General features: G+C 50.2%; 1 protein-coding gene across 2 annotated transcripts; it reads right to left on the bottom strand.

The window, feature by feature from the left end:
• Window positions 1-851: 851 nt before the first annotated feature.
• LOC119326483 lies at window positions 852-6,577 on the bottom strand. 2 transcript variants are annotated; one of them, XM_037600120.1, is made up of 14 exons: window positions 6,394-6,577; window positions 5,258-5,421; window positions 4,968-5,156; window positions 4,748-4,884; window positions 4,377-4,652; window positions 4,061-4,218; window positions 2,765-2,829; window positions 2,583-2,651; window positions 2,328-2,501; window positions 2,063-2,244; window positions 1,696-1,989; window positions 1,431-1,564; window positions 1,296-1,352; window positions 852-1,212 (listed from the first exon to the last, which is right to left on the bottom strand). In XM_037600120.1, coding segments are annotated over exons 1-14 (1,998 nt in total). In that variant the 5' UTR covers window positions 6,396-6,577; the 3' UTR covers window positions 852-1,115. The 2 variants fall into 2 exon arrangements, with proteins under 2 accessions (XP_037456017.1, XP_037456019.1); XM_037600122.1 differs by having other exon boundaries at window positions 1,121-1,212; window positions 1,436-1,564.
• Window positions 6,578-12,457: the final 5,880 nt, after the last annotated feature.

Genomic DNA, 12,457 nt, shown 5'->3' with positions numbered 1-12,457 from the left:
TGGAGCGTGTAGACGTCCTGGAAATTCATCTGCCCGCGCGGCCTGCCTAGGCGCCACGCCGCCGCGTGGTACGCGCGGGCGGCCTCGTGCGTCGCCCCGTAGGTGCCGAGGCGGAGCCGAAGATCGCCAGAGCGTATCTCGGAGTAGTACCCGCCGTTGGGGCGCAGGCGGACACCGCGGAAGCCCGACGCTCGTCAGCAGCGCGGCGGCATGGTGGCGCGTCGGTGGCGGGACGCTGGAGGAGCGCGTGGCAGAGAAAGTGGAATCGGAGTCGTGAAGAAGGCGCGTGGCGAGCGCCGCATTTTATAATCGCGCCGAAAGCGGTGCGCCAAAAATGACGCACGAGCTGCCGCCTTTTCGCACACACGCGCGTAAGCGGTTCCCGCGCGCGCGAGATTCCCGCCACCACTGGAGCGCGGCAAAACGTTCCGCGCGCGCTAAAAGCTGGGTTTACCGCGCGCGCGTCTTTTGGCGCGCCTGTTGGAGATGCTCTAAGGGAGGAAAACCAAATTTATCCTCCTTACAACCAGAGAGGGGATGAATTAGCTCATCCAACCGATGAACAGAGGAAGATAGTCATGGACTAGGATTCAGATCCTCTGACATCGGGAGGGAAATCAGGGGCAGCTACAGTACCCTGACATTCCTTCCCCAGATTTCCCTAAACCATGATTTAAACAGTAATTATCCACAGTAATTCACAACCAGTGTTTGCTCTACAGTTCGCGTCCAGTGCTAGCCCCCCTGACGGATCTTTGTTTTATACACAGAGTTCACTGTAGCTCCATGACTTTCCGGCTCCCATGGACCATCACAATCAACAATCGCACAGAAAACTGAAAGCGCTAGGATATGTAAATCATTCATGTTCTACGCATCTTGGACAACTCCATGCATTCAGCTCGAGTCCAATGTTTTCCAGTCACATTCCTTGACATAGACAACCAGTCCAAATTATAAATAGCAGTGGCATGTCTGACACTTCCTAGATGTGGATGAGCAGAACAAGGTCAGCCACAAGATTAACATATCAAGGTCAGCCATAAGACAATGAGTAGCTTTAGTCTTGTTTGATACTACTACATGCTAGATGATCAGAACAAGACGACAGTAATCTATTGCAGTACCCTTCCTCTACTCACGGCGGGTAGATGATCATCCCTATCCGCATCGAGTAGACCATGATACCAATATGGCCGGGGCACAGGCCACCTGCAATCCAGTATCCTTGGTTATTTCCCAATGTAGTTGGCTCTTGAAAGGATAGATATGTAGAAAAAAAAAGGAAAGAATACCTGTTTATCCGTGACCCCTCACTGGCATCTCGTAAGTGCACAGGACCGTCATCCCGCCTATTTTTCCAATGGAAGGTTCATGGAATAAGTATACACTTGCCCAGTTAAAATTTATACGAACAGGGGATTAAGTACCTTACTGAAACACCTTGTCTTAAAACTTGGACAATCTTGCTCTTTGGAAGGAAAGGAGTTACCATCCTTCCATCAAAATGGTTCATGCCAACAAAACTCCCATCAAAATTAATAAGAGGACCACCAATTCCAGCCTAGTAAGAAGAAAAAATAGAAGCCTGAAGTTACTGAATCTTGTAATTCCTGAGATATAGTTCAGCAGATCCTGATGACTAATTCTGGCTGTGCCGCATAGAAAAATAGGGAGAGAGATTCACAACAATACCTTCTTGATCTTACAAGTGGACAGCTTAAGATCTTTGCAATCAAGTTCGCAATCCTTGTCTCTAGGCTTCACTTCACCCATTGATGCCATCAATAGTCCTCGTATAGTCTCACGCCCTATGGCTACTACTTTTCCAGATGATTTCCGAGTGGAATTCTCCTTGAAAATGTCTTCTGGACGAGTACCAATTAATTTCTTGTCGAGACTGATAATAGCAATATTATAGTTTGAACTGTACAATTTCAATGTCCCATTGGCGCGTTGATTTGGAGGGAGGAACACCTTAATCTCCGACTGCAATGATAAAGTGAGCTCAGCTGACCATATAATAACTTAAAAAACAAGAGGAATGGTTAGGAGTATCAACCATCTGTCCATGACGAATTCCATCTTCATCATAATAACAACTATTACACATGAAGTCCTTACAAAGTCCATAACTTTCATCGTGATCATGACAACACCCAATCACACTGGCTGAAGTTAGAACGGCAGTGGATTCACGCCACTTTATAAGCAAGCCTGTGCATGCAAAAAGCCTATTGTATCCTACATATTATAACTTCAATTATTAGTTTGTAAAGATCAAATACTATCACTGAAAAATAATGAGGCAAAGTTGTAAAAAACACCTTTGAATGAAGCAACTGAGACAACACGACGGGATACATCTTTCAAAACATCGTTCCCCAGTCGCACCCAGACACGCTCGACTGAACTATAGGGTGGAACACCAAAAGGATACCCTTTCCATGCACATACTTCACCAAAGCATTCTTCAAATTGATTACGCAATACCCCATTAACTGGTTAATGGCACAAAGCTCAGAAGCTAAATATACACTACACAAGGGAGACGTCAGCATACATCAAAAGCAACAACTTACGCTCGAGCACAAGTGGTGGTGGCATGGGATAACTAAAGTGCATTATCCGGTAAATTCTTCTCCTAAATGCTGGTGCAATGATGACCAATAACAGTACTCAGATCAAATGTATGATAAATATCCACATAATATTCTGCACAATAGGTAACATCTAGAATGATGGTGTGCACCATTATTCATACCTGAAGGGACTAGGGTGTATACACCTTCAGGCAACGAATATTCACGGAACCATAGTCCTTCACGACTGCAATGAAACACAGTACAGTAGTTATGACAAATAGATAAGCAAAAAGAGGAACTAACCCAATAGCAAAATGATAATGGCAACAAATGAACCAAATCTTACCCAAAAAAAGGGGAAAACATTTTTATTTATTTATTTTGCAAATCAACCCAAAATTATTAAGTCGTCGCTTAAATGTCCATGCCCTCTGAGATAGACAACTACCAGCGATGCCCAGGATTTCTCAGTAAGGCGGGCGCCCAGAAATTATTGGCAACAACATCCCCGCCTTGTCGTGGCCTAAGCCAACTGTGTCGCTCAACCAGGGGGAAATCAACAAGATAGGCTTTTGAGTTTTGGCACGAGAACGAGCGAGACTGGATCACTGGAGGGGGGATGCCGGCGGCGTGAAAAATTTGCTCGCGGACAGCGACAGAGAGCTGAGCAGCTGCTGTAGCTCACCATGGCCACCAGCCACAGGGCTGCTGGAGTTTCCGCTGTAGGGGCGGGATTGGTGATTGAGAAAGAAAAGAATGTAGGGGCTGCACCGTAGGAGCAGCATACAGGAGACAGGCCAAGCTGGTGGCAGAGCAGTACAAGGGACCTAGGTTGGAGAGAGGCTGACACAATGGAGAGCTGCTAGGGTTTCTGTTGGCTTATATAGTCTAGGATGTTGGGCCTAATGGCTGGCTCTGGAATACCTTTTGGGCCTATTTGTGACATGATGTTGGAATTTGCTATCACATGTGGTATAATTTCATATTTCTTGCGATACATTATACTGATTATTATCATTTTCGCCCAACAGATAATCGTCACCATGGTGGACACAAAGCTCGACTCGACTCAACGACATGAAAACTTGAATCGGGCCTATAAATATTCAACAGAAGAAATGGGAGGATTCACATTCAGATGTCACAAATATACGCTGCATTGTCCGTAATTTCTAAACAAACTGTTTTAACTCTTCTCATTTAGCCAGCAATCCTGGCTCCAAAATTACGCACTAGCATTAAATTAGCAACAGGGGAGGTGGCACTGATGCAGGTATTCATCTAGCAGAGGAAGAACCAAATTGTTTTTCATTCACAGATTACTCTGTAAAGCTTCTAATGCTCTAGTGCTTTTAACACCAAAAAACGACTTACCTTAAAAAGGGTAAATGGAGCAGAAGTAGGGGTTTGGAACAAATACAACATAAGCTAAAGAAGATATAACTCATAAATACATGGAAGTGTAGAAGACATACCTGAGTATTCGAAAATGGTGCAAGTATGTGTACAGTGAATCCAGAGGAACAAACAATACACAGAGATTTTCCGCATCAGGAGAAAAAGCACCATGAACATCAAAGTTTATGCCAATAATTCTGTTATCGTTTCCTATAACTGGCCCTCCAAGTACAGCCTATAGAGAAAGCAAAGTGATAAGAGTTTATACAGAAACAAATATTGCAATTTTACTTGTGCACACAGGGATACATTAGACCACAGATATTACAATGCATTTATTCATTTCAAAGTTTTCCATCATGCCAAACTGTAAGGAGTAAATCAGCAGCATACCTCTGGCCCACATTTATAGACGTTGACAATTTTCCAGCCACTGAGATCTTTCTGAGAGACCGGAACTGGCTTTACCTTTGCGGACATCAAACAGCCCGACTGGAAGGCACGCCCAGCAGCTATCATCTCATCAGAAGAAGAGGTAGGAGTAGAAGCCTGAATAAGATCCAGAGGTTTGACAGCTTGGAGGCTCAAGCACGTGACGATAGCAATGTGGCTATTATATAGCTCCAAAAGGCCGCCAACTTTTTCATCATTAGGAAGGCGCACTACAATCTGTAGTGATAAAAGCAGTACATCAGCATAGCATAGTCAAAATTAGGTTGAATGAACAAAGCGAAATGGGAGACGAATTAATTAGCAGCACCAACCCTCAATTTATCATCTCTATACATATATCCCTGATATACTCTAACCAAACGTTCTGATGTCACATATCTTGTAAGGGGAAGTTTAGCTCTCCCGGGTGGTAGAGGTATGCCGGAGCATGCAAATAACATTGTATCTCCTGCACAACATGATTTGAATCATTAACAAATGACGACTACAAAGAAATTACAAAAATTCATAAGCATATATCAGCACAATCACCATCAAATAAAGCAAGTGAGACGACACTGCAAGGAAAATCTCGAGCGACAGGATCGTCTAGATTGCCAAATTGTTTCTCATCAAAAGTAGTGTATGATTTAGGTCGATCATGAAGTCCGCAATAATATTTCTCCTCAGCAAGACATTCTTTCTCCACGGCATCAGACAGCGCCTTCTCAGCTGCCTCAACTGATGAACGAACATGATACACAGCAACTGTGAGTGTTATACTGCAGCAATATGTACAAGAAAAGCAATAACTAGTGAGATTAAGAATCGATGCGACTCACGTTTCAACATCCTTTTTATGCCTTCGTTAAACCTACCAAAGCCTTTTGGTTTTCGGCCATTACTCCCACTTGTAACCTTGGTCTTTCTATGTATGGCACTCTGCTCCCTAGTCGGGCCTCCTGTGCAGTCAGTTGCCCCCTTGTTTCTGAGGGTCTTTGCAGTCCTGAGGCAGAAAGTAAATTCAAGTGCTTAGTACGGTAACAAAGGCCTGGTGTAACGTGCCATCATAAAGCGTCAACATCAATTGGAAAATAAAAATTAAGGCACTCCATCCGGCCAGGTTTTTAAGTACCAGATCAATATTACTAGATCTGTCATGAAACACAAACAAACGGTGCCTTGTAAACCCGACCGGAGGGAGTACCTCATTGTCTTTTATTTTCTCAGGTTTCACACATAATACTATCGAAGTATCAGTGAGAAAGTATGTAATTTAATGAAATAAACTATATGATGTGCTCTGCTCCAGTATAAAATTGACATGATTCTGTGCATACAAATGTGAAAAGGCTCAAATTTTATTCAAACCCTTGTGCTCTCAGGCAAATTAGTTGGTCAAAAACTCAAAATACCGGCAGCCAGCCAGTTCCTAGCAGCTGGTTTCAAATGCAGCTAGAATCCAATTAAACAAATACTGTATATGGTAAGACATGGATCAAGTGAGCAAACCCAAACCAAGTTATTTAGCTGCCCAGATACATATACGTTAGAAGGAAGAGAAGTCAAGCTTAAAACAACGACAATTGTAATACACAAAACTAAGCTCCATCACGCTACCAGCACAGTCCATAAAACAAAACAAAAAAAGGCGCACATGTCAGTAAAAATAACAGAGCAATCAATGTTTTCATTTCAGAACATCATCTATAATAATTGAAGTAGCTTAATAGAGGAGGAATATGGTTGATGGATAAACACTTTTTATATTCTAACGTGTACATAGCTCAAAGCCACACTCGAGGCAACTCCGGTTACATGTGTAGAGTAAAAACTTCTTTTTTAACGACGAGGGCGATCGCCCACCTGAAATTTTCATTATGTGAAAAACTGGTGCACAGCAATTACACAGCAAACTCATTCGAACTGCTCCGTGAGCACCTACACTAGAACAGTAAGCAAATCAGAAGATACTCACATCCTGCAACTTGTCTCCGCTTAGTCCGCGCACCGAGAAGGGGGGTTGGCGCGGAATAACGGGGAGGGAGGCACCACCGGGACGGGATGCGCCGGGTGTGGATCTGTGGGGAGTTCCGTCGAGACACAGCAGGCGAATTGGTGAGGAATTTGGGGATCTAGGGCTGATGAAGGAAATCACGGGACAGGAGTGTCAATTTATACGGGAGCTATCGAATCGGGTTCGATTTGGATCGGGTCGGTGTTTTTTTTTTCGTGTACGCCAAAGGCGTACCATATTTTTATAGAAGGAGAGAAATAATTACATGACGTACGCCACGTGTCCTGGTACGGTAATCCCGAGAAGGTTCCAGAGCCTGTGCGAAACCTCCCGTGCATAGGTGCAAGCGCCTAGGATATGCTTGGCATTGTCTTCATCTTGTAAGCAGGTGTAGCAAGCAGATGTTTCGTCCTGTAAGCCGTGACGTACCCTCCGATCAGAGGTCCAGATGCGGTGCTGCAGAGCAAGCCAGGCAAAATTTTTGCACTTCAGAGGTGCTCAGCTCCTCCAAACGCATGTCGCGAAGGGCGACCTGGTGTGACCCACGCAGAGTCTGGCATAAGTCGATCTGGCAGAGTATGAGCCCGAGCTGGAACAAGGCCAGGTGAACACATCCATGCTCTCCGCGTCCCTAGGTACCGTGCCGATGGCCTGGATAAGATGCATCAGTTGTAGCTGGGCCATGAAAGAGAATCCCATCTGGCAGTCCTCCAACCAGCTGCTGTCGGTGAGAGCCTGCTCAACCGTGCGTTTGTTGATCACTCGAGTCGGCACCATGGCGAACACAAGCGGGGCAATGTGCCTAACTGCAAAACCGTGGATCCAACGATCCCTCCAAAAAAGCACCCGATCGCCTCTCCCCACTTTGATGCCCACCAGACTATCAAAGACCTCACGAGCCTCCAGATCCGTGGTCATGGACAGCCCCTGCCAAGGCCTGTTGGGCTCTGTCCGTCTTAACCATTCCCATCTAACCCTCATAGCTAGCCCTTGTAGCTTGAGGTTCTTCACACCCAAGGCCACCATAGCATTTGGGTCGACACACATTACTCCAAGCAATGAGGCATTGTCCTCCGTTCACCTTGTCCTTCCCATCCCAGAAGAAGGAACGCATCCACTTGTCCATCTCCTCAAACACCCAGTCAGGAGCATCCGTAATCATAAGGTGATGAATTGGCTTGGCGAAGATCACTGATTGCACGAGAATGAGCCGTCCTGGTCGCTGAATGAGTCCTCTCTGCCAGCCCGGCACGAAAAGTTTAACTTTGTCAAGCATGGGTTGCCAGTCGCTTCTGGTGAGGCATCTGATGGCGAGCTGCAGCCCCAAGTACCTACAGGGGAACTCCGTAATGCCACATTGTAGAACTCCGGCCACTCTGGCACTGTCCACAGCATCACCACGGATCAAGATAGCCGACGACTTGCGATAGTTAACACACAATCCTGAGGCCTGACCGAATATCTCCAACCCCGCGGTGATGAACTCCAGGTCGGTGGTGGTGGGCTTAATGAAGATGGCCACATCGTCCGCGTATATAGAGATCCGTTGCATTGCCGAGATCCCATGATAAGAGCTCACCACTCCAAGCTCCATTGCCTTATGAACCAACGATGTCAGCACGTCCATGGCGATGACGAACAAAAGCGGGGAGATCGAGTCGCCCTGGCGCAAGCCCTTAGCGTGGTAGAACCTCCGACTTGGCACTCCATTGACAATAACTTTGGTGCTCGCAGAGTGCAGCAGAATCGCCAACCATTGCAGCCATCTTCGCCCAAACCCTTTAGCTTCCAGGACCTCGAAGAGGAAGGGCCGCGATAAGGAATCAAAGGCCCTCGAGATATCCAGCTTGAGGAGCACCCCTGGCGCCCTGCGATCGTGAATTTTCCTGGCCACTTGCCTCACAAGGAGGAAGTTATCGTGCAGGTGTCGTCCCTTAATAAATGCCGACTGGTTCATGCCCACGATCTCCGGCATGCGTTTCCGAAGCCTGTTTGCGAGCACCTTTGCAAAGAGCTTGGGGGCGCTGTGGGTAAGGCTAATGGGCCGAAAGTCTCCAATCTCCTCTGCCTCTGGCTTCTTAGGAATGAGAACGATATGCGCCTTGTTCAGCTTAGCAAAGCCCCTGCCATCCGCAACATAAAGCTTCATCATAACCGCCATAACATCATGTTTGATGATAGGCCAGGCCCGTTGATAGAAAGCAGCAATGAACCCATCCGCCCCCGGCGCACGGTCAGGTGGCATCTCCTTGACAGTCTCCCAAACCTCCTGCTCCGTAATCATGGCTTCCAGCTCCTGAAGATCGTGAGGGGCGATCCCCATGAATTGGAGATCCAGGGTGTGCTCCCTAGCTTGGACCGTACCAAGCAACTGCTTATACGCATGGAAGAAGGCATCCTCCATGTTCTCTTGCTCCGCAATGATCTGCTCTCCAACTCTGATACGCGAGATATAGTTCTTTGATATGCGTCCATTGGCCACCGCCTGGAACAATTTGGAGTTTGCATCGCCCTCCTTGAGCCATCTCATTCTCGAGCGCTGCCTGTCAATAGTGCATTCCAGGGCTGCCATGCCAAGCAGAGCTCGTTTCAGCGTGCGGCGCAGCCAAATCTCTCTCAGCTCCAGCCTTCTTCGTTCTTGTGCAACATCCAGCTTATGAATCACCCAAGTGGCCACCCGCATTAGGAGTTTGACGTTCCCAATCTTGCGCTGACCCCAAGCCTGAAGCGATGCAGCAGCATTCCTCATCAGTGCATCCAGTCTGGCGTACGTATCCACGATCGCGGGGTCGCACACCCAAGCCTCCTGCACCGCCTCCTCAAACCCATCCAACCTAGTCCAAAAAAGCTCAAACTGAAACCTACGTTTGGGGCAGAAACCCACACTCGTAGTAAGCAACAACGGCGCGTGATCAGAGACTCCCGTGGAGAGCGCCTGGAGGAGGTATTCAGCATTGTCCAACTCCCAATCAACGGATATAAGGATCCTGTCAATCTTAGTAAACGTGGGCGTGTCTCGCTCGTTCGACCACGCGAACCTCCTGCCGTGCATGTACATCTCCTTGAGCTCGTGGTCGTCAACGAAATCCCTGAACTTCCCCATCATGGTCCGGTTGACGTTAGAGTTGTTTTTCTCAGAGGCGCGAAGGATCATGTTGAAGTCCCCCAAAATCATCCACGATCCTTGGCACAACAGCCTCCTAGCCCTCAAATCCTCCAAGAATTGCGTCTTCAGCTCATCACTCTGCGGTCCATACACCACCGAGATCCACCAAGGTTCTCCTACCCTGGTATGCACCAACCCCGAAATAAAATTGGCATTAGGAACTAAGTTATCCACCCATAGAGCCGAGGTGTTCCACGCGATAAGGATCCCCCCTCTAGTCTCCTCAGCCGGCAGGTAGGAGAAACCATCAAATGATGGCCCCAAGCATTGCATCACAATAAACTGATCCATTACATCCATTTTGGTCTCTTGGAGACACACCAAGTTCATCTTAACTGAGCTAATGAACTCCCTTACGGCCTTCCTCTTGGCTGGATTGTTGAGGCCACGAACATTCCAGCACAACACCTGTGGGTGTGAATCCATGAAAGGATTGACCACCAACACCACCACGGGCCGCTTAGCGCGCACACACCACCACCGCGTTCTCCACGTTCATCTCCTGTTCACTAGGCACCGTCTTCCCGAAGAGAGCCGCGATGACTCTGACATGCTGCTCGCGAAGGGGGGAATCGAACAGCGCCTTCAGCTCCTTTACCACCCCATCATCCACCACAAGGTCATCCGGAACTAGACCCAAAGCATGCAACAACACATTCTCAACTGGACTATCCTTGGACCGGCTCGCGGTTGCCATCTTCTTGGATGCGCGCGTCGTGCGTTTTGGCGTGAATGGCTCCGCCTCCGGTCGTAGGTGCGATGCTTGGACTTCACGGAGCAGCGGTGGTGCAAATTTCTTGATAATGTTCAAACAGAAACTCTTGAGCTTGCCATAAGCCACCACTTCATGTGCGGTCATGCCCTCCGTTTCCTGTTGGGACGCGCCCACGCACGCAGCGGAATCCCCCGACGCTACGTGAACAGTGTCCATGCATGCATGGTTACCATCAGGCCTTGGCACGATCGCAAGATCCAATGCAGGTGTAGAATATTCCACCTCCAGCCTCGTAGGAAGAGTCCCACAATCATTGTCCTGAGCCGGGTCCCTCGCAACCGCCTCCGCAGGGCGTGCCTGTCGCGTAGCGGCCATCGCCACCTCGCCCCTGTCAGCCGAGACAGCGGTCCTGTCCCCCACCAAATCTGGCCCCACCAACACGCAGATCCGCCTCGGAGACCCCCCCGTTCTGGACGGCATGCGATTGGCCGTCGCAGTTAGGCTCTGGCCCACCCTGATCGCAGTCCGTCCTTGGGATCTCCCCGCCCTGGGCATCCAGCTGTTGGCCCACGCCAACCAAAGCGTCACCCGTCTGTGCCACTGGGTCCTGATTAGCCGGCCCCACCACCATGGAAGCCAGCTGTGGCCTTGGACTAGCCGTTTCCAGGCCAGCAGGTTGGTGCAGTCCCTGTTGCGCCTGTAGGCCCCTGGCCCCTGTCTCCATCTCATCGCCCGCTGAAGAAGACCGTTGATCAACTGCCACCACAACTCTATCTTCTGTCGAAAGTTCCGCGGGTCCCACCTGATCCTGCCTCGGTGACTCCATCCTGGTCAGCCGGTCAAAAGTAGAGGGCCTGACCGCAATCCGGTCCCTGACGTGCGCCGACGGGCCCACCGGTGCCACCACCGGCAACACCTCCATTGCCGGCAGCCGCCATGCCGTGCCGGACGTATTCCGGCCAGGCTCACCCCGACGACCGTCGCCAGCCCTCTTGGACGGGCCACCACCATGCCCCGCCTGCGCTCCACCTCTGACGCCCCGAGCACCGAACTGCTAGGTCCGCCGGCGAGCCGGAGCGCCACCACCTTCGTCCATGCTGCCATCCGAATCCGGCATCCCACTCTGCCCACTGCATGAAGAACCTCCAAGGAACCATGGCTCCTCTGCTTCCGTGAAATCTTGAGCTTGCGTCAGATGGATGAGGACCCTGTAATGCAGCAACGCCGGCTGGGAGGGCTGCAGACCCAAGCCAGGCTCCGGCACCGCCAGCCAATGGAGTGTAGGGATGGCCTCCGGGTCCGCCGTCCACGCCGTAAGCTTGAAGGACGAGAGGTTAGCCCGGGAGCTCGTCTCCGGCGCCACCGCATCGACCACGCACGACGATCCCAGCAGACGCTCCACCACCTCCCGCTCCCAAGCATGGGGAGGAATGCCCTCGATCTTGAGCCACACCTTGCTCCGGAGCACCGCGTGAACTGCCTGGGCCTGCCGGTTCCACTGACGGAAGAACATCCTAACACCATGATGATCCATAGACGGCATGGCGCACACCCGGTTCCTGTGCTCGGGCCGTGCGAAGACGATGAGGAAATCCTCAGGCCGGAAGCGATGTACCGACACCCACTGTGACTCAATGCCCACCTTGGCCTGCAGGACCTCCAACACGAACTCTGGTGAGATATCCTGCCGCGCGCCAGCCGCGTACGCCACCATGGACAGCTGCAGACGCTGCTCCATGTCCTCCATGGACTGGGAACAGCGCACCATGCACAGATCGACAGGATCGAACTCCGACTCCAGGGGAAGGTCCAGCCGCGGCGCCGGGAGGCGAGGCCAGGTCGACGGGGCAGAGGACGGCGGGGAGGGCGGCGGAGGCGGTGGCGGAGCGGGGAACCCCGCGCCATGCCCCGCGGGAAGGCCTCCGGGCTGCCCACCGGAGCCCCTACCAGCAGGCGCATCACAGCCGCCCTGGCGCGACACCTTGGCCACGACCCTCCGCCTCAACTCCTCTGGCGGCGCCGGACTGCGGGGGCGCTTGCAGTCCCTGGATCCGTGGCCAGACAGACCACATCAGAAGCACACGATGTCATTGGTGCAGTCTTTTCGGAAGTTCCCATCCTGGAAGCAGCGGAAGCACAGCCCC

This window comes from Triticum dicoccoides, chromosome 6B (genome assembly GCF_002162155.2).
Source record: "Triticum dicoccoides isolate Atlit2015 ecotype Zavitan chromosome 6B, WEW_v2.0, whole genome shotgun sequence".
In the NCBI taxonomy this organism is placed as follows: Eukaryota; Viridiplantae; Streptophyta; class Magnoliopsida; order Poales; family Poaceae; genus Triticum; species Triticum dicoccoides.
Note: the sequence above shows the minus strand (reverse complement) of the source record. Positions and strands in the feature narration are given on the sequence as shown.